The sequence below is a fragment of the Amyelois transitella genome, chromosome 5 (genome assembly GCF_032362555.1).
Source record: "Amyelois transitella isolate CPQ chromosome 5, ilAmyTran1.1, whole genome shotgun sequence".
NCBI lineage: Eukaryota > Metazoa > Arthropoda > Insecta > Lepidoptera > Pyralidae > Amyelois > Amyelois transitella.
The window spans coordinates 12,057,689-12,081,134 of record NC_083508.1 but is presented as its reverse complement, the minus strand read 5'-3'; the positions used below and the strand labels follow the sequence as shown (position 1 = coordinate 12,081,134).

The following is a 23,446-nucleotide window of genomic DNA, read 5'->3' as shown; positions in this document are numbered from 1 at the left end:
AAATCAACTAAGTATCACACGACATGTAAACAAATCGACTGAAGATTTACTTAATATGCAAAACAGCAATACTCTAAATTAGTTTGAGAATTTCTGGCGGTTGTATCTCAAATTCTGAAATGTCGCTACATTACGTAGTCCTGTATTTCCGATGCTTGGGGACTGATATCAGCATTGTTGCCTCAAGAGTGTGGCCTAAGATATAAGAGTTTGCAATTTACAATCTGAAATCATCGTCATTTTTTTGATTTATCGTCCGCCATCAAATTTTAGCCTATGTGTCGTGTCGTGTGGTTTCCGGGACTTAAGAATAAAACCACTCCATATTTTCCCATGGATGTCGTAAAAGGGGACTAAGGGAAAGGATAATAAACTTGGGGTTCTTCTTTTAAGCGATGAGTTAGCGACCTGTCACTTTTTTAATCTCAATTCCATTGATAAGCCATATAGTACGTGGCCTGTCAGTCTTTTGACTGTTGGCTCTGTATACCCCGCAAGGGATACAGACGTGACTATATATATATATATATATATATGTATATATAAAGTGCAAGAAATGTATTACATACGGTAAAAATAAATTTGAGTGAAGAATAAAAAATATATGTATTTTTCACTCATTATGTAAAATCCAATTTATTGGCCAGTTTAATTTTAAAGCTTTCATTTTTCACGCTGATAACTTATGAAACAAAAATAGATATATTTTCAAAGTAAACAAGGTTTCGCTTGATGAACGACTTAATCAATTTTAATTAAAACACAGATTTTATAATTTACAAATACACCGTTTTATTTCATACCCCGCCCAGACATATTTGCATAATTTGGGTTGCTCATTCAATATTTTCTTTTGCGTAATTTTGAACTTATTCAACTGAATTTTCCTCGATGATATTTTTTCCTTTTTTTTATTATTTGGTTAATAGAGTATAAAAGTAATATTAGTTGTTTTAGACGAAAGTGAGCTGAAATTTAACACAGTGAATTCTTAATATGAATGATACGAGTAATTCAAAGTCAAAGAAAGTAATGTCAAAGATTGAGCTATTCCCAAAGAGGCTCTAATAATGAAATAGTAACGCCTTTGTGCGCTACACTTATCTGTGACACCGGAATTCCCGGGTTGGAATCCTGGCCAGGATATAATGAAAAATGAACTTTTTCTGATAAATATTTATTATAAAATATAGAATCGTTGAATTAGTATCTCGTTAGCCAAATTTCGAACTTACTTCGAGGCTTATCAAATCTGTGTTATTTGTCACTTACATATTTATTATTATTTATTAGTAACTTAATAAGAATTTTTAATAAATACATAAAAAATAACTAACACAGGTCAAAAGAAAAAATTTATTGCCGTTTTAATCTTGGACAATCAGAATAAAGGCTAATTATAAATTCGATAATCTTCTTTTAGGCAATGAGCCAGTAACCTGTCACTATTTCAATCTCAATTGCATTACTAAGCCATATAACTGCACATCTAGTCTTCTCTGTAAGAGATAAAGACGAGATTATATATTGATCTCACCACGGATCATAGCCATGATAAATTTCGATAACGTTGACATGAGTCATTGACCAGTCAGACGCTAATAACTTGTACCACACGCCATAATATTAGAATGCTTATCTTGTGCTCAGCCGTGAGCGAGCGAACGTCGTATGGTAGACAATTAAATTGCGTGACTGTAGACTAATTCGTCCGTATTAATCGACGGCATTCGTAGACTAGTTTCAGCCGACGGTTTCGTCTGTAAACCTCGCAATTAAGATTTAAAACTAAGACGCATTTTATGCAATACCCAAATTTTGATCAGATATTTTCTTCAATAATGCGAATTTTCTATTCATTAATTTTTTCTTACGTAGACAATGTGCATTCGTCCACGATTAAGATTTAAGAGATTTATATGTGTAAATTGACGTCTGGTGAAAATGCTGCAGTGCAGTTTGTTCCGCCGCTTCTTCTACACATGCGCTTTGGAAGCGGTAGTAGATATTAAAAGATTTAAATGATAAGACGACAATAAGTGATACCTTGTATCCAATTTTGAAAATTAATCTATTCTATTGTTACAAACTCCACGCAAAACTGCTGGTGCACATGAAAAGTTAACAAAATAGCGAAATGTACGAAATAAAATATGGCGTAACACTAAAATTTCATTTTAAAAATAACTCCCGGTACTAAAGTGGGATTCTCTCAAAATGTATTTTGATATAGTACCTAAGCTACGCTCAGCGAAACTGTAGGGCTTTGCAAACAATGTTATTTTAAATCCCGACTCTGTTTCTTACATTGAGAGGTCGCTACTGTTCTGTCAAAACACGTTACAACTTGAGTTTTCAAGGCGAGACTGGATCTTCAATTCATTCATTCATTTATATGAATTCATTCATTCATTTATTCGTGATTATTCACGTCTATATCCCTTGCGGGGTAGATAGAGTTAGCAGTTTTGAAAGATAGGCCACGTTCAGCTGTTAAGGCTTAATGATAGAATTGAGATTCAAATAGTGACAGGTTGCTAGCCCATCGCCTAAAAGAAGAATCCCAAGTTTATAAGCCTATCCCTTAGTCGCCTTTAAAGACATCCATGGTAAAGAGATGGAGTGGTCCTATTCTATTTACAAGTAATATTATAAATGCGAAAGTAAGTTTATTTCTCTGTTTCTTGTCTTTTTTACACGTTATCCACCTGTAACAATCTTCTTCAGATATTTCGTCACATATATCTTTTTACCGGGATAAATAAATAAGTATACTATTCTATGCGGACGAAGATGCGGGCACAGCTAGTATGCAATAAATCTTTGTTTCGAAACTGAATAAGAGCATCTAAATGCTAACAGCTAAGTGACATCAACAGTATTAACCCTTCGAATGTTGCCAGGAATTTAGTCAATTTATTCACACTGTATTAAGGGTTAACAATAGCATTCAGTTCAGCTCACAATGCATTTATGGACAAGGGTAAATCCGTACAAAGCGGTGTTAAGGTGTATTCATATCATACGGCTATATTGATGATAAATCATGTATTTAAGGCTTTACAATTTGCATTAAATAAAAGAAAAAAAATATAGACATGGTTCAATACTAAAGTCATTCATCGTATGCCGTGTGGTTCCCGGCATCAATACAAAAAAGAATAGGACCACTCCGTATCTTTTCCATGGATATCGTAAAAGACGACTAAGAAATAGGCTAATAATCTTGGGATTCTTCTTGTAAGCAATAGGCTAGCAGCCTGTCACTATTTGAATCTCAATTCCATCATTGGGCCATACATCTGAACTTGCAGTCTTTTCAAAACTGTTTGCTCCCCGCAAGGAATATAGACGCGATTAATGTACGTATTTAAATGTTGTTTAAACATTAAATTCTGGTCATAAAATCATCAGCAATCCCTGTCCATCCATCCGACCCATCATGCCCCGAGCAGTGGTCGCTAATTAAGCTGCCAAATAAATTATGCGATCCGGGACAGTTGAGCTGTTGAGAATGCTTTAACGCGATTAGCGTTAAAATGTATGATTTGCGACACGACACGACCATAACTAATGCATAAATGGTAAAGAAATACATGCATACATATAATCACGTCTATATCCCTTGCCTGGTAGACAGGGCTTACAGTCTTGAAAAGATTACTTCAGCTGTTTGGCTTAGTAATAGAATCGAGTAAAGGAATGTAAGAAGGAACATTTTAGACCAGATGTTAATATTACTCCATTTTAATCAACATACATACATACATACGGTCAGGTCTATATCCCTTGCGGGGTAGACAGAGCCAACAGTCCTGAAAAGACCGAATGGCCACGTTCAGCTATTTGGCTTAATGATAGAATTGAGATTCAAAAAGTGACAGGTTGCTAGCCCATCGCCTAAAGGAGAATCCCAAGTTTGTAAGCCTATCCCTTAGTCGCCTTTCAACTGCCGGGAACCAAACGACACAAGATGAGAGATGATCGAATGATGTCTTTTTGAAATTAATTTCTTCTTTTTTGAAATGCGTTTTACCTCCAATATATCCGATAGCGTAATCCAGGTTTCGATTCACCGATGTCCCTCTTCCGTCATTGTCACTATGACGAATTAGACTCGTTTGCAGGGGACAGCCCGAAAACGCCTAGATTTTAAAGTGATTTACAGAGGTGCCGTAGGATTCTACTGAGGCTAATCCAATCTGATATGATTCATTGATTTAATGGAGCTTTAGTGATTTAGGATGATGTAAATATTATATATACAGCTGTTGCCCGCGACTTCGTCCGCGTTAATTTCGATTTTTTCCGCGTAAACTTATTTGCAGGCAAACTTGTGTCTTAGTTCATTGAAAATACGATAACTTTTTTTTTTGGGAACCGGTTTTGATAAAACAAAGCTTTAAATGTTTTTCTGAGTTAAAAACAAACCAATTTGTGATTTTTTAAGTAAATCGGTTCAGAACTTTCAAAAATAAGCGTGATCATACATACAGACAGACAAAAAATTAAAAAAAAAAGTTTTTGCTTTCTATTATTCAATCTAAGTGCCCTCTATCCATTTCAGTCAAAATTACTAAATGTACAGACAAAATATATTTACTCTTTTATTATTTGTATAGATAAATAAAATTCTCACATCGGGAACAAGATATTAAATTTAATGTTAAGATATTTAAAAAAATATTCTAACCCAAATCTCAATAAAACTGAGATCTGCTGAAACAGCATCTGTCATCCCCATCAATTAGCTAAGTGTTTAACCAACTTTGCAGTGTCAGCATTATGTTGTTTGTTTGTCTGTCTGTTTTGCAAGGTTGTTAGTATCAGCCATTTTGTTCCGCCGCCTCTTCTGCGCTTCGAAACCTTTAAAATTAACGTTGGAATTAAATTAAATTCTAAAGATATTAGTGATAAATAACACAAATTGAAAAAGAAACACGTAATTTGAAATATCCATACCATTATGAGTAAACCTTTTTTAAATAATAAATCCTACTAATATTATAAATGCGAAAGTTTGTGAGTATATCAGGATGGAAGTATGGAAGTTAGTTACTCTTTCACGCAATAACTACTGAACCGATTACGATGTAATTAGGTATTTAGGAAGCTGATGACCCAGAATAACATATAGGCTACTTTTTATCCCAGAGTTCCCGCGGGATTGATAGGGTTTCAATGCGGACTAAGTCGCGGGCGGCCTCTAGTAATAAATATATACGGGACAAATTACACAGATTGAGTTAGCCTCGAAGTAAGTTCGAAACTTGTGTTACGAGATACTAACTCAACGATACTATATTTTATAATAAATACTTAGATAAACATCCAAGACCCAGGCCAATCAGAGAAAGTTCGTTTCGTATCATGCCCTGACCGGGATTCAAACCCGGGACCTCCGGTGTCACAGACAAGCGTATAACCGCTGCGCCACAGAGGCCGTTTTTCTTCAACAACACTAATTTTGAACTGAAAATTTTAAAGACAAGAACTAGTGAGTAATATATCATAGGCAATACGATTAAGTTCCAACCTCTAGTTTAGGCCGTATATCATACCCAACATATTCACACTTCGGTTAGCTCTGCAGTCTTAGCTAATAAATCTGAGGTGTTCAGTATCTGCTTGAGTTATTATGCTTCAGTAATTGGTTTATTGGCGGTGAGGTTAGTGCCTAGAGCCTGTCTATTCTGATAGTATATCTTGAAATAAGTTTGTGTTTTCTTTTCGCCTTAAAGCTATAATTGATGTTAAATTTTGGCATGATTGTAGCAACGAACTTTTTATATCCCTTGCGGGGTAGACAGCGCCAACAGTCTTAAAAAGACTGATAGGCCATTTTCAGCTTTTTGACTTGATGATAGAATTGAGATTCAAATAGTGACAGGTTGCTCGCCCATCGCCTACAAAAAGAATCCCAAGTTCATTCGCCATTCAGTCCTACAAAATCATACATGAACACGTCTATATTCCTTGTAGTGTAAACAGGCTTGAAAAGACTTTACGTGCCAAATTTCAACGTAATCAGTTCAGTAGTTTTTGCGTGAAAGAGTAACAAACATCCATACTGACATCCTGACATACTCACAAACTTTCGCATTTATAATATTAGTAGGATTTATTTATGTAAACTTCATTGCACAAAATACAAATGTATATCACAATTGGCGGACATAATGCTAGAAGCGAAGCATTATCTACCAGTCAACCATTGGGTCTGACAGAGAACTTTATGTAAGTTATTATTTATATGACTAAAAATTCATTAGCTTAATGAGTTTTCTTCAAAACGCTTAAACCTCGCTTATGTTTAAAGCTGACTTTATCTATTTGATGTAGATAGCGCTTCGCATAAATATCTGAAGAATTACGACGCCCTCTGGCCCGCTGATAAAAATTGTGTAAATTAACCGCGATTCGGGGTAGGACAGGCAATGCCAACATTACTCAGTGGAAAAATAAATTGCCCCACTTATAATTGAGTGGTTTGATTTTTACATGAGCTTGGGGAAAGAAGAATTTGATGACTATGATGATTCTGTTAAAAAAAAATTATGTTTAATCTTTTTCAACTGTCTGCACTTATAATTATTGTGCATACATACATACATATGGTCACGCCTTGCGGGGTAGACAGAGCCAACAGTCTTGGAAAGACTGAATGGCCACGTTCAGCTATTTGGCTTAATGATATAATTGAGATTTAAATAGTGACAGGTTGCTAGCCCATCGCCTAAAAAAGAATCCCAAGTTTATAAGCCTATCCCCAAGTCGCCTTTTACGACATACAGACATATGTATAATCACTTATTCATATGTATGTATGACTAATTCACATTTTAATGGTGAGTTGTATATATATGTATATTGTTAACATTTACAGTTCTTGTTATTGGACCCCAATAGGATTCAAGACCTTCCTGCCTTTGCTCTTCAAATTTGCATCAAGTATTGTTTTCGAATTCTCTCTGTACGACAACCTAAATGCTGATATGCATAATTTGGATCCAAATTTAATTAAATAAGAGAGTCATGATGATGCAAAAACCCAAATTCTTCCAGTGAAAGTAAGAGAATTTACTAGCTCATAAACTAATGCCTAAAAACGTGTAAACACGGTAATTGCATGAGCTCTCCTCAGTTTGAACAAAAACAATGGTCAGAACTCCGCTGACCGTGCAAATAGTTCCAGCATGCATCGTAGATTAGCCAAGTCGCACTGTCACAGAGTAAACAAAAGCGGTGTGCAACTTAGCACTAATTGGAATGATTTTTTTTCTTTTTGCTAAGTAAGAATTTATTTTTTTAAAGTATAAAGTGGTTTAAATGTTTATTATAGTATGGGTAAGTAAGAGATTCCTATTATAATTTTAAGTAAGAAAATATCATAAAGAGTCTGAAGCCAGCATTTTTAAAATAATGAGTACTAAAACCTTTCCTAGCTCTAACAACGAAATCAATTTACTGAACTGAAAAAGATACGACATATATTTTAATAACATATATTTTTTTAGATTTACACAGAGAACATATCTCTTAAATTTATTATGGTAAATTAATTTCAAGGTAAAGATAATTTAAAAAGTTAACGGAAGTCTTAAAGAAAAAGAATCTGTTGAATCTATTCTTTATTTAAAATATAAAAAATATACAGTTACAGTTGAATAATCAGACCTTATCCAAATACAATTATGCAAATATCTTCCTAATTCAAGAGTACAAAAGTTAACTAAAGCTTACCACGTTCCGAATTAACAGACTGCAGTTTGTAGTCTGTGGCTGGCTCGATTCAGTGTTAGTTGCAGTAGTCCAACTAAACTAATTTGCACTAAGTGTAGACACTTGCCGAAACCGTTCTACTACTAGCTTTATTGGAGAATTCAATAGTTCAGATTAAAGTTACCGTTGATTTTTGGACTGTAAGAATTCAGCTCGGCTTGTAGGTTAAGCTGTCGCTTATTTTTTTATTTATTTAAGCATACTATCAACAGTTTGTTTATCTATGGGGTTCAAAGCTCAGGCACGGATAAGTTTTTTTTTGTTTAAAAGTAGATTTGAGTTCGTTTGACTCCAATCTGTCTGAAGGTAAACAAGATGAAGCCATAGGCAAGCAAGCTCAAATAGTGCTTATTCACTCTTGCCTTGAAAATCCCCAAGTTTTATGTAACGGGGGAGACAGTTTCACAGAAAAGGTAAAATAATTGCTACCTATTTATAGTTACCGCCTACCTTTTATTATGAAATTCTGAATAAACGAATACGCATGTACTCCGTATCAACAAATTTTTGTAGGCAGCGCTAATTTCGTTGCTTTTTGTAGGTTACGCCAAATTTCTCGCATTTTATATGTAGCGCCAAATTCGCGCTAAAATATCTATAAGTCAGCATATCATTTGTAAAGCAGGGTTCTTTCCTCACGCATATGAATTCATATCAGGGAAAGAACCCTCGCCGTGTAAGGGTGTGCTAATTACTGAGTCCCACGGGACGCTCCAGGTAATTAGGAAGCCGGACAAATACCAGACATTTTTGATTTAGGGCAAGGTCGTAGACTAATATTATGGTCGTGATGCTATGACCGAAATGTCCGCAATATTGGAGTCATTATAAGTAGGTAACATTAAAGTTATGATCTTAAAAAAGGAACTAGTTTTTTTTAGGCGACATTCTTTATTTAAACTGCTTTAACGGTTAAAATCCTATCACATTTAAACTCGGGTAGATAAATTCTCTTATTTTTTTTTAAATCTGTTTGTAAGGCTATGTAATCGAGATAAAACAATCATATATGACCTGAAAGTTCGTTTTACTTAAATTCAAAAGTGAAAACCAAATTATCCTCACTATAATTTCCTTTACCATAACAGCATCGGTTATGTTTCAAACTAACGAACGGAACTTTGTAAATTATTGGTGATAACGAAATATTTTAAAACATCAGACAGTTAGTGTGGTTCCCGGCACCAATACAAATAAGGAATGGACCACTCCATCTCTTTCACATTAATGTCGTTAAAGGTGACTAAGGGATAGGCCTATACTCGGGATTCTTCTTTTAAGGGACGCACTATCCTGTCACAAATCTCATTTTCTTTCATTAATCCATACAGCTAAGCGTAGCCTATCAGTCTTTTCAAAACTGCCGCCTCTGTCTATCGCGCAATGGATATAGACGTGATTATATGTATGTGTGTAGACGGTTAATTTATTCTTCCATCTGTCCTGAACAACGGCGCAATAAAATGGGAAGTATTCCATTTATTTCCCAATAGTTCGTCCCGGAGTGCGCGACAAATGGACTCCTTAAAGAACCGATCTATCCGGGACAAGACAATGGCGCATTCTATAGCTGCATTGGATTCATTTTGATAAAAGATGCAGTTACAAGTTAAATCGAAACAATTTATATATTGAATACTAGCTGTGCCCGCGACTTCGTCCGCGTGGAATATTTATTTTTGGCATCATTGAAGCTCTCAAGGATGCTGCCTGATTGCTGATTATGCCTGAATTATTAAGCCATGCACATACACAGTGGCCAGTTTCAGTCATCTCTGGAGGGTTCGCTCTGTCTACTCCGCAATTGATAAAGACGTGTTTCATCTTTTTGCCGTATGGTTTCAGGGTATATATATCCCCCGCATATATCCGTTTAAGAACGCGGAGAGAACAGTGGGCATCCGGAATTAAAATTAACCTTTAAGTTATTTTTCTAGGTAATAAAAAGATTACATTTCCTAGATTGACAAACAAAAGAAGGAAGCTGATTAAATAAAAAAGAGCATAAACTTAAACTACAATAAAAAAAATAGCTAAACGAAATTTTATACGTCCTCAATCAACCCAACAGCAATAATAAGGCTCAAAATAAATCTGAACAGCCTGCGCGGTGCGAGAACGCTCACAAATTCAAACGTCGCGTAAAACAAGATGGCCGCCGCGCCAAAAACGACCATACCGCCTTTATAATAAGCCCAACGATTTTCCACACGATGCACTGCTTCATATGAAACACAATATTAGAGCGAATAATATTTCTTCATAAATCGTCGTGCGGGGCAAACTCGTTTAGCGGATGGCTGCACGTTTTGGAGAAATCTCACGAATATACTCTATGAGCTTGGATTTTTACGGGGAAATGGAGTTGAAGTGATATTGTAATTTAACGAGATGCAAAATGCGCCAAAAGTAATAGCTACCATTATAGAATTATTTTCTTGAGCATGGCAACATTGTAGGGTTATGGCATCGTTACGCCAGATTAAGTATTTGGTACGGGGAGTAATGTAAACATCGTGAATATATATCAAAAGTTTGTATGCAAATTGTATTAATTGTTAATTAAAGATTTTAAAAAATATTCTTCTTAAAGAGAAAAGTAGTGGAGTGATCCTATACTAAAGTACCAAAAACTAAAAGGTACCTATCTAAATGTACAATAATTACATTATCTAATATGCACTTATTTTTAACAGCACGAGTAATTGTGTTCGAAAATCGAAAATAAAAAAAAAGGTGCGTGTTATTAAATCAGCAAATAACATTGCAAATTTGAACACACCGAGTTGCCAGGCGTAAATATAAATAACCCTAATTTAATATCCAATCACGTGCGCACGGAAACTCGAAAAGGTTTCGCAGTTACATACACAGGATGAAAGCCAGCGATTCTTTGAGCAATTCTGAGTGAGGACGTGCGATTAAGAATTCATGCTTCAGTATTAATCTGACGTTGATATTGATGGATTTACATTATTAACATAAGTATTGGAAAATGTGATTCGGAAATACAAGCAACTTCTTAGATTTAGGTATAAATAAAAATCGACATTTTATCCATTGCGATCTGACACGTCTAATTTCGTTAGCAGTTCTCTTTAGTGTTCTCTACCAAAAATAATATTCGAGCCTACTAAATTTTTACGGAACTTAATCAATAATATATATAGTTATATACTTCTTCATCTTTTGTTATTACACATGTTTTTTTACAAATTTAATAATATATCGTTGACAAAGCTTGGAATCAATTTAAATTAATAATTTATATTATCATTATCACCAACCCTTTGATTTTCCGCTTTTTCTAAACATATTTTTTATTGACAAACCGTTGTGGTGGCGCCACTGCGCAACATGGCGGTCAGAATGAAAAATGGCGTCAATTTACCGGGCAAACGCAGCTAAATTGGATATTTCTCACAGTCTGAGCCCCGTACCCGGTATTTCGTCCGTTTTTTTGTTGGTCGAGTTTACTTTTCACTATTTTTTGTCACCGACACAGATGCTGGATGTTTTACAGGTCGTTTTGGTGGGCGGCTTGTTTGTAGGCATTCAGGCGTCGTTCGGTCAAATTTCAACTATTTTTTGAGATAAAAACTAGCGCCATTACAGAATTAACATTGCTATGAAACTTAAAAACATACCTCTCTTTCCAACCTTCCTTTCTTTACAAAGTCAATTTGCTTCTTTGCAATCACTTCATTTCTTTATTTTTTCCTCCTAGATCAAATTAAAAATTCATATAGCAAATTTTCTTAAGATATCATTTTGTCAATGTAGGACACAGAAAGTTGTAAATCTTCAGTTTAAATTCACAAAAAAATAACTAAAAACTGCGACACTAAAACACGCGTGATCTTACTTACGAACACACTCCGCCAAAAACCAAATAAAGTCCGATGACAATATACATACTTTTTGGGGCAATTAATTTCATTTGTTTCATTTTCATCCAACGACCACCCACAAAAAGCACATTACAGTGTAAAAACGACAGACACAAACAGACTCATTAATCATGTTACTTTGCGGCATGAGAATGCAATGGGCAGAATGGTGGGGGGCAGAATGGTGGGGGTAAAAAAGTCCGATGGTATATGACGGTGAAGTTTTCTCATTAACAACTTCACAGCGTTAATTGCTGCATCACAGCTCTAAGCGAAGCCAATCAAATATATTACCTTTAATTCATATTATTGTTATAACTGAATAGTTTTAGCCCTTAATTATGCAAATTGTAATTTTTAATGTATTATACATATATTACATTACTGTAATTTGGAAGTGTAATTCTTACCTATACTTTTAACATACATACATACATATAATTCTTACCTATACTTTTAATATACATACATACATATAATCACGTCTATATTCCTTGCGGGGTAGACAGGGCCGACAGTATTGATAATACTGATAGGCCTCGTTCAGCCGTTTAGCTTAATGATAGAATTGATATTCAAATAGTGACAGGTCGCTAGCCCATTGCCTAAAAGGAGAATCATAAGCTAATAAGCCTATTCCTTAGTCGTCTTTTACGACATCCGTGGGAAAGACATAGAGTGGTCCTATTCGTTTTTCTATTGGTGCCGGGAACCACACGGCACGGCACGAACGAGTGAAGAGTGTGTATTGTTTTTTTCCCGATTCACTTCCAGCAACCACATGGTCCATGGCCCTCTCGTCGCACGTCCGATTCAGTAGTATTTTATTAGATCATTAAGCGTCGTACGTGTCTTTCGTTCTGTCAATACGGAATTCGGGCCAATGCAAGGAGTATTGTGTTAAACTATACTATGTTCTTACTTTATAATAATAAACTAGAGTACGTATGACCGTATATACATATAGTCACGTCTATATCCCTTGCGGGGTTGACAGAGCCAACGTTCTTGAAAAGACTTGTAGGCCACGTTCAGCTGTTCGGTGAAATGATAGAATACATACATACATACATATGATCACGTCTATATCCCTTGCGGGGTAGACAGAGCCAACAGTCTTGAAAAGACTGAATGGCCACGTTCAGCTATTTGGCTAAATGATAGAATTGAGATTGAAATAGTGACAGGTTGCTAGCCAATCGCCTAAAAAGAATCCCAAGTATATGTATAAGCCTATTCCTTAGTCGCCTTTTACGAGATCCGTAGGAAAGAAATGGAATGGTCCTATTCTTTTCTATATTGGTGCCGGGAACCTCACGGCACTTAGACTACTAGCTAATTGTCAAATCTCTAGACCCACCAGTCACGTATGTAATGTTTTTTTTTTTAAACTTAACCAACGAGCCGTCTCTTTACAGAAGGCACTGGAAACAAATATCAAAATACAATATTTCACGCTCATCATACAAAAGAATGCTGTTATTAAAAATGTGTGGAACGTTCAGTACATTTTTCATGTGAGCGTTAAATTGTTTCTCTCGAGAGGTGTTTTCTAACTTATCGTTTCAACGGTTCATTTCTGAATGGTTCACGATACGCGTTTTGTACTGAAACAGTGCAATAATATTAATAATCCAGAGTGTATAGACCCGTGAAGTACAAGAGGAGAAACATAATAATAAGAGATACAGTTTAAAGAGTTAACTAATGGAAAAATAAAAACCATAGAGAACGTAACTTACCTTTACACTACCGTATGGTATGTTACCTTATAAAGAGCCTTTATGGGATCAAAATTTAATTTAATTAAACATCATTATCATACATTTAGTCGCATCTATATCCCTTGCGGGGAAGACAGAGACAACAGTCTCGAAAAGACCGCAAGACCACGTTCAGCTGTATAGCTTCACGATGAAAATGAGATTGAAATAGTGACAGGTTGCTAGCCGTAACAATTAACATATAATTAAACGCATTTTCTATCATACTGGTCTGGCAGCAAAGAAATACATAGTATGTGTCAACTGCTCCCTTTCCCGCTCAGTTTGTAAGAGTCAATCAAAGGAAAAGCTTATTAACCTGTCACTATTCTGCATCTCAATTTTATCCATAAGCCAACCAGCTAAACCTGGCCTTATGATGTGATTATAAGCTCTGTTCACACCGTAAGTAGTGACATTACTACACCGTCACACGTTACAACAGTTTATTTCCTTTTTTTTATTTTTTATATCTATCTTTTATATCTTAACATTTCTGAAAAGACCTCTTGTAAGAAATTTTATTAAAACCTTTAAAAGGACAGACGATATTGCCAAGAAGTTTCATTTCGCGAAACCAATTTCGTTAAAATTCTAATTTCTAAACGAAATCATTTCTGACGACAATACTTTTTTGTTCGGTTACAATAGAAATTGGAAGTACTAATAACACCGTTCCTTTTTCGAGAATCTCGAGAAATTTATTTCATAAACAATTTTGTTTAATTTTTTTTTTCATGTACTGGCTGATAACATTTTCTTTTTAATGTTACTACTTACTTTAAATTTTATCTGTAATTCTGTTCCGTAGCCGTTTTTTATCACGTTAACATGATTTATAATAGAATGCGAGCCGTGTGGTTTCCAGCACTTAAGACTAGGACCAATCCATATCTTTCCCATGGGTGTCGCAAAAGTGACTAAGGGAAAGGCTAATAAACTTGGAGCTAGCAACCTGTCACTATATATGAATCTCAATGCCATCATTTAGCCATATAAATGAACTGACTGATTCAAGAAAGTTGGCTCTGTCTACCCCGTCAGGGCTATAGACATGACTATTTGTGTGTATGTATATTTAGTGCCGTGTGGTTCCCGGTACCAATACAAAAAAGAATAGGACCACTCCATATCTTTCCCATGGATGTCGTTAAACGCGACTAAACGATAGGCTTATAAAATTGCGATCCTTTTTTTTAGGCGATGCTAGCAACCTGTCACTATTTGGATCTCAATTCCATCATTAAGCCGAGCAGCTGAACGGGACGGGACTATTGGCTCTGTTTACCCCGCCAGGGCTATAGACGCGACTATATGTATGTATGTATGTACGTATATTTAGTCGAACAAAAATTAACACATAATTTCGATTTGTTCCAGCAGAAACACCCTCATGTCATCTTCGAGGCGCGAACAAAGGCCAACAAGGGGTGCGCCAACAAGTTGGAGTTCCGGCCGAAGAGCAGGAGGACGAAACACGTGACCTTCGTGGAGTCACCGCTCTCCGATGACCCTGGGACCATGTGAGTGATCGTACTGACTAATATCGTGGGGAATGATTTCAAACTTAAGGCTTTAGAGAATAATCTATACTAATATTATAAAGCTGAAGAGTTTGTTTATTTGTTTGTTTGTTAGAACGCGCTAATCTCAGGAACTACTGGTGCGAATTGAAAAATTCTTTTTGCGTCGAATAGACCATTTATCGAGGAAGGCTTTAGGCTATATAACATCACGCTGCAACTATAAGGAGCAAAGAAATAATGAAAAATGTGGAAAAAACGGGGAAAATTATTCTTCCTTGAAGGCTTCAATGAAGCCCAAATTAACTATTCCACGCGGACGAAGTCGCGGGCACAGCTAGTAAATAAAGATATACGGGACAAATTACACTGATTGAGTTAGCCTCGGAGTTAGTTCGAGACTTGTGTTAAGAGATACTAACTCAACGATACCATATTTTGTAATAAATACTTATATAGATAAACATGCAAGAACCAGGCCAATCAGAAAAAGTTCTTTTCTCATCATGCCCTTGGCGGGATTCGAACCCCTCCGATGTCACAGACAAACGTACTACCGCTGCGCCACAGAGGCCGTCAAAGAGAGAAGGATTTTTATTTTTCATACTGAATTCATTATACGCGATTGTGTATTTCTTTCTATTCGTCTTGGTTTTTCGGTACTTGCTTATGAATACAGAAGACATAAAAATCTAGCGCCTGTGGGACGCGCGACGCCGTTTTTATCGCGCGTGACATAAATCGGGGGAAGGGGCACTGTTTAAAAAAAACAACACTTTAGCTACATTAATTCTTGCCAAACTGTACATACGTCATGTCTATCGCCCATTTTTTCTTTCATATATTCTACATGCTTCTCTCATCTTTTAGTTATTTCTGGTAGATAATAAAACTTTGTACTGTGAGGTTTTCTTTTTTCAAATTAAAATAATTTTATACATTATCTATGGATGTACCAATTTCGAATACCCAAGTTTGTTCCAAATAATGTCAAATAATTCACAATCATAACATAGGTTATTAAGCCACGATAATCGCTTCTGCAAAACATTTTATGAACATTTATTGTTTTGGGATAATTTCATTTTATCCGTATTATGACCGTTTTATCAGTAAATTAAATGATATATGTAGGTACGCGACTTAATAATATATTTAAAGAATGTTTTTAGTTCAAATCTGTATTAGTTTTTAATTTTGACATATTGAATCTTCTTCCACATGATTCTAATTCCGAATATGAATGCGGAAAACTATCGCTATCCCGTTTCGCGTCACAATAAAAAGCGAAACAGCGATATTTTCGCGCATTATAAACGACGTCGCGCATGCCATACTATAGGAGCAGGTTTTTTGTAATATCCCATTTGGGGGAGACTATTAATTTCCACTTGCTACGATCCTTACAGACCTCTCCCGCTTCCTCCACACTCATTACTCTTTTCATTCATATTCGATGATATTTAGAAGATAAATAACAATGTATTATGTACAAAATTCTCAATTGTATCTTAAAGCCAAATAGCTGAACGTGGCCTATCAGTCTTTACAAGACTGTGGGGTCTGTCTACCCCGCAAGGGATATAGACGTGATTATATGTATTATGTACAAAAAAAACACACAGTTAGGCCTGAAAGTCTAAAGACCAAGGTTCTTGACCAGTGCGTTCTTGACCAGTGATGACCTACGGTGCCGAAACGAGGTCATTAACTGTGGGCCTCTTAAATAGACTCAGGGCTTAGCGAGCCATGGAGAGAGCTATGCTAGATGTTTCTCTGTGAGATCCAATCAGGAATGAGGAGATAATAATAATATAATAATAATAATAAATGTTTATTTCTCTCCACCAAACAAGTAATCTTAATACTATTTACATTAAATTAAAGTACCAAATTAACTACTTGAATTTGTGGGAGCTGTCGCCTGTACTAGAAATGCACCTGTATTGCAAAAAGAGAAAAGATCTACAGATGAACAAAAAAACCGACATAGCAGCTCGAGTCAGGAAATTGAAGTGGCGATTAGCAGGCCACATATCTCGAAGGGCTAATGAGCGATGAAGCCAAAAAGTCATCGAGTGGTGACCGCGTACCGCAAAGCGCAGAGTAGGATGAGCTCGCGAGATTGACCAATGATATGGTGAAGTCTAGTTGGGCAAAGTTGGATGCAGGTCGCCTCTAACGAAGTGAGAAGTCATTAGGAGAGGCCTATGTTCTTCAGCGGTGGACGTCCTACCGCTGAGATAATGACATTTTTTTTCCTACGAGTAGATTTTTTTTTTATTTTCGACGAGCGAAACCCAACCTGAAGCTTGGCTGCCATCTAAATGTTATTTAAAAATATGTAAATACAGATAATAACACCGCACGTTTTTGTACGTTTTCTGTAGGTACAAAATAAAATGCCTGTTCCCGGAATATCCCAGATTGTGGCCCACGATTATTATTCCACGAAAATTGAATAATTCCGCTGCGTGTTTCCATTTGAAGTGCTCGATTTTATGAAATCTTTCGAGTGTTATTTGACGACATTATGCCTATATGTATGTATGTGCCTATGAAAAATTATTCGTTCGGAATTGGATTCTCTTGAAAAATTTCTTATGAATGAGTGTTCAAGCGTTGCGTTTGGAAATTGAAATCTAATGAGTTATTTTATGTATACAACAGGGTGCTTCGTTTAGTATGAGTATGATTTATAAATATATATTTTTAAGTCAAATTGCTGATTCTGTAAGAAAACCTGTACAGTATCTTCAGTACACATAAAATTTATTTAAATTGGAAGGTAATGATAAAAGAATTTATGAAGTTAGTAAGAAGGTTACTTAAAGAAAGCTTATCTTACGCAAACTGAACACAGTTATTTTTGACAATTGTCTCTCCTGCAACGTCAACAAAAAGAAACATGTAACCTTTAACATTTCACATAAAGCCACGCGGCCAAAGTATTAAATTAAACAATAGAACGATTTTGTGCCGTGTGGTTCCCGGCACTATTGGAAACAAGAATAGGACCACTTCATCTCTTTCCCGCGGATGTCGTAAAAGTCTTGAAAAGACTGATAGGCCACGCTCAGCTGTTTGGCTTAGTGATAGAATTGAGATTTAAATAGTGATAGGTTGCTAGCCCATCGCCTAAAAGATGAATCCCAAGTTTATTAGCCTATCTCTTATACGACTTTTACGGTATCCATGGGAATTAGATGGAGTGGTCCTATTCTAAAGTAACGAGAACTACACGGCACAAAATTAATACCTTTCTATCTTTACATTAATCAGTGATAAAATTTCAACTGGAACAGTTTTAAACAAAAAACAATTGTCGGTAACTCGACTGCCTTTAGAGCGTAAATAAATAAAAACATATTTCAGTCACGTCAAATTTAATTACGTGCCTGTTCCTTTTATCAATGTTTGCAACTTTTGAACTGAAAATATCAGAGACACGGACGAACAAAGAGTTGAATAATGTCATAAATTATGAGAAAACTACAGTTATATTATTGGCCAGTGAACTGGAAAGTGAGTATTCTGGAAACAATATCACTTCACATCGTGAAATTCAGTAAATCTAATACAATGGTTTTTAGGACTTGAAATCATGAATATGTAAGGAATAGTTTAGTCAATCAGTATTTTTCAAGACTGTTGTCTTGTTCGTATCGGATAATGGCGTGTTTATGTATATTTTTTACTAGAGGCCGCCCGCGACTTCGTCCGCATGGAAACCCTTTCAATCCCGCAGAAACTCCGGGATAAAAAGTAGCCTATATGTTATTCTGGGTCTTCAGCTACCTACATACCAAATTTCATCGTAATCGGTTCAGTAGTTTTTGCGTGAAAGAGTAACAATATCCATACTGACATCCTGACATACAAACTTTCGCATTTATAATGTTAGTAGGATGTTATGATCTTTTTATTCACAAACTTTATGGCATTACGAGACAGTTAAAGTTCATGGTGAGCTCCCATAGAACTGACATAGAATTATACAAAATATTTTTTTATAATCTTAAGATAGGACAGTATTGGAGCCAAGTGTTTACTGCCAGAGTTAAATAATATTTTTTATAGAAAAGATAAAAACTAACAGATCCTGTATCAAGTTACCAAATACGATTTAGTGTCAAGCGAGCAGGCGACCATATGTTTCCATTTTTGTCACGCCAAGCATCTTTCACACATCGAGCTTACGACTACTACCTAAAATAAAACTTTTTATACACTATGAAAAAAAAGAAAAGCACTTATAATAAAACCTGGCTCGCTCCTTAGTTCACCGACCGATTCCAAGTGAAGTGACTTCCAGAATACGACCGCGTAGTGAGTAATGCATTTCACAGTTCACTTTTTATACCACCCTTCCAGTTCCCAGCAAGATGTCAAGTTTCATTGTGTATTCCATTTGAATTTATGTGAGTACGTCTCTCGTGAAGTCCCGACAATGCCGTGGTAATTAGGAACGGCGAGTTTTAAAATACCCGCCGACCTTCTTCGGTAATGATGAATGGTCGTAGGTATTAGTAATTTAGTGAATTTGAAAAGGAGTAAGGAGTTTTATTTTTAAATGTGCGCTGTATGTGGAACGAATAGTTAGACACACCAGTTTGTTTATTTTGTAAATACTTTATTGTACATAAAAATACATTAAAAATAACGATGTACAAGGGCGGACTTATCCTTGTGAGGGATTTCTTCCAGTCAACCAGATAATTCAAAGAACTATACTCGTATTAAGTTAAGGGATAGTAGCTACAGCTAGGTACAATGGCAAAATACTATAAAAAAAATCATACATAAGTACAGCAAAATAAACATACTTAAATAATAAAACAATATACATACTTATACATAAATAATATACATATAACAACTCAATGCGTTACACGATCGAAAAACTATTTTTTGAGTTGATATTACATATGTATATGGCTGTTGGCTCTGTCTACCCCGCAAGGGATATAGACGTGACCATATGTATGTATGTATGATATTACATGTCACGCATCGCGCATTATAAATGCGAAGTAAGTAAAATTTGTGTGTTTTTGTTGTCTCTTTACGCATAATCTAATGAACCAATCTTTTTGAAATTGTGTTTACATACATACATACATATAATCACGGCTATATCCCTTGCGGGATAGACAGAGCCAGCAGTCTTGAAAAGACTGAAAAGGCCACGTTCAGCTATTTGGCTTAATGATAGTGGGAAGACCTAGACGAACGTATCTTGATCAAATTAAGGACGTCCTGGTAAAGGGTCAGGTCAAAAGTACCCGAAACCGCCGAGCTTGTATGAAGAGAGTTATGAATGTGGACGAAGCGAAAGAAGTATGCAGAGATCGTGGCAAGTGGAAAGAGGTAGTCTCTGCCTACCCCTCCGGGAGAGAGGCGTGATTTTATGTATGTATGTATGTATGTATAGAATTGAGATTCGAATAGTCGCTTAGAACGACATCCATGGGAAAGAGATGGAGTGGTCCTATTCTTTTTTTTTTTGTTGGTTCCAGGAACCACACGGCATTGTGTATATATGAGTATATTTAAGAGTCCGGAACCGAATAGCATCGGTTAGTATTCAAACTAATGTAAGTACATCAACTTCGAAAATAGTCATTGGTATATTGCCGAGGTGGGATTCGAAACTGTGCCTTTTTGCGCCAAACGCATTTTAACCGGGCACATTACCGATTCGACCACCGGCGCTCTTTACAACATACATACATACATATAATCGCGTCTATATCCCATGCGGGGTAGACAGAGCCAACAGTCTTGAAGACTAAATGGCCACGTTCAGCTATTTGGCATAATGATAGAATTGAGATTCAAATAGTGACAGGTTGCTAGCCCATCGCCCAAAAGAAGAATCTCAAGTTTATAAGCCTATCCCTTAGTCGCCTTTTACGACATCCATGGTATAGAGATGGAGTGGTCCTATTCTTTTTTTTATTGGTGCCGGGAACCACACGGCGTTCTTCCCAACCCGATCATAAAGTCAAAATGCAATGAAAACCGTAGATTACCGTGATCATTGGGCGTACATTTGTGGCGATCATGTTTGTCCATCCGATATTCGATCCAAGCGATTTGTTATCAATGTGATTCCATTGTTTGCTGCATTGATAGAATCGATTTCCCTTTGTATCGTTAACTCTGTAGGATTTGTAAACTAAAATGGAATATATCGATTTGTTTGTGTGTACTGTTTTGTTTATTAGAGATTTGAGTGCGTTTGACCTCAATTTGCCTGGTAGTAACCAAGATGAGGCCTGAGGTGTACGCAAGCTCAAATAGTGTCAATGACTAGGGTAAAAATATTAATGTGAATGTGCTGAATGCCAGAATTAAACTAAATGTCAATAAATTGTTAGTCAAAAGTACCCGAAACCGCCGAGCTTGCATGAAGAGAGTTATGAATATGGATGAAGCGAAGGAAGTATGCAGAGATCGTGGCAAGTGGAAAGAGGTAGTCTCTGCCTACCCCTCCGGGAAAGAGGCGTGATTTGATGTATGTATGTATGTATGTAAATTGTTAGTTTCAATCGTTTGGTTTCCTTGTGATTGAAACTTCCAATTGAAGACATCAATAGAAAATATAATAAGGCCACTCCATACCTCTCCCATGGATAGCGTTTAAGGCAACTAAGGATAAGCTTATAAACTTTTATAAGCTTATCCCTTTTAGGTGATGGGCTTAACAACCCGTCACTATTTGAATCTCAATTCTTTCGTTAAGCCAAGCAGCTGAACGTGACCTATATTGATAGGTCTCTTCAAGATTGTGACTCTGTCTACCTCGCAAGAAATATAGACGTGATTAAATGTATACGTATGTTTCAATCATAAATATAAAATTAAATCTTGTGTTCTACGGGTCTATTCTGTAATTTGTAAAGTTATTATTATCAGGCAGGCATCCAATCCACAAGATATTTCCCAATAACTACATTCTCTTACATGTTGTTTTCAATGATCCAATTTTAAAGCCCAGAGTTTTTGAGACAATCGGAAATAAGATGAGCATAATTTAAAAACTTAAAATGACTTTATTACTCTATAGATATATATAGAGTAGTAATATATATTTCCTTAAGCAAGCCAATTTGCAACAAATAACACTAAGATCTCGGCAGCTTCCTAGCCTACCCTCACAATCAGGCTGCAAATCCTACAACCTCAACAATACCCAGCGTTCACATAACACATTAACATAATCACAATATCGACAAACCACACAGATATCTCCCGATATTTTCAATACACGAACAGAACAGGGTCATTACACAAAGGAGCCGAGCCAACATTGTGCTGTGAATTCGGCACTTATACGTCATAAATCATTCAGCCGAACCCAATTTGTTGACGTCGACTGATGAAAGGCACCCTTAATATTCGACGAAAGATCCCAGAGATCTGTACGGGATTTTATTTCGTCGACAACTGGATTCAACGTAGCAAATGTTAGAAATCAGAATGTTATCTTTATTTATGTGTTAGTAAGGTTTTGATTAGTTTTGGTATGTTCAAAGAAGCGGTGATGTCAATATTTTCGTTTATAATATAAACAATTGTAAAACAGTTATTTAAAATAGTGTGATTTAAATTTTGAACTAGCTACAAAACAGATATTTTAAAAATAGAATCCTATCAAAATGAATTTAAATATACGCAAAACGTAAACGAATACGTACGTACTTGATCAATGTAAAAAACAAAAATATTATGAAGTAGGTATGCTAAAGATTAATTACTATTAATTAAATAAAAAACTTTATATAACTATTATTTTTTTTATGGGTTTATCATATATGTATTAATGAAAGATCGCTAAATATTTATAAATTCAATATTTAGTAAAAATTAGTAAAGATTACATTCTGATCATAAAAATATACTACATTTATGTATGCTTCTGGAGTAGGCGTAAGCTGCATTATGTATGAAATATTTTTAGGTTATTTTCTGTTTTGTTCGATAAGCTGCAATAATAGTATTTCCTAGTGAGACCCATTTTTAGCTCTTTTAAAATATTTCAATATAAAATATTGATTGTTCCAATAAATTTTCATGAAAAGCAATTAAATTCCGTATACTACTCTGTCAAGAAAGTAGCAGGAAAAGATCAATAATACACAAATTGTTTGTTATTCATCCAAATTTATTTTATCACCTTCAAAATATGCTCCTTTAGAAACGATACACTTACGCCAACGAATAATCCAATCATCAAAACATTTTTTAAACGCTGTTTCCGGAATTGAGGTCAGTTCTCGCCGCGAATTCTCTTTTATGTCTTCTACCGATTGAAAACGGGTGCCACGAAGTGGTAATTTGAGTTTAGGAAAAAGAAAAAAGTCGGCTGGAGCCATATCTGGTGAATATGGTGGTTGCTCGATGGTATTTGTTGAGTGTTTGGTTAAAAATTCGTTCACAATGATGGCCTTGTGCGAAGGTGCATTATCATGGTGCAAAATCC

At 35.7% G+C, this 23,446-nt stretch overlaps 1 protein-coding gene across 3 annotated transcripts in view; it reads left to right on the top strand.

The window, feature by feature from the left end:
- Positions 1-23,446, top strand: part of LOC106142273 (disintegrin and metalloproteinase domain-containing protein 22) — a 421,117-nt gene that overhangs the window by 351,740 nt on the left and 45,931 nt on the right. For all 3 annotated transcript variants that reach the window (XM_060954904.1, XM_060954903.1, XM_060954905.1), the window contains one exon: positions 14,819-14,958. In XM_060954904.1, coding sequence (XP_060810887.1) covers positions 14,819-14,958 — 140 coding nt within the window. The remainder of the gene's footprint in view (positions 1-14,818; positions 14,959-23,446) is intronic.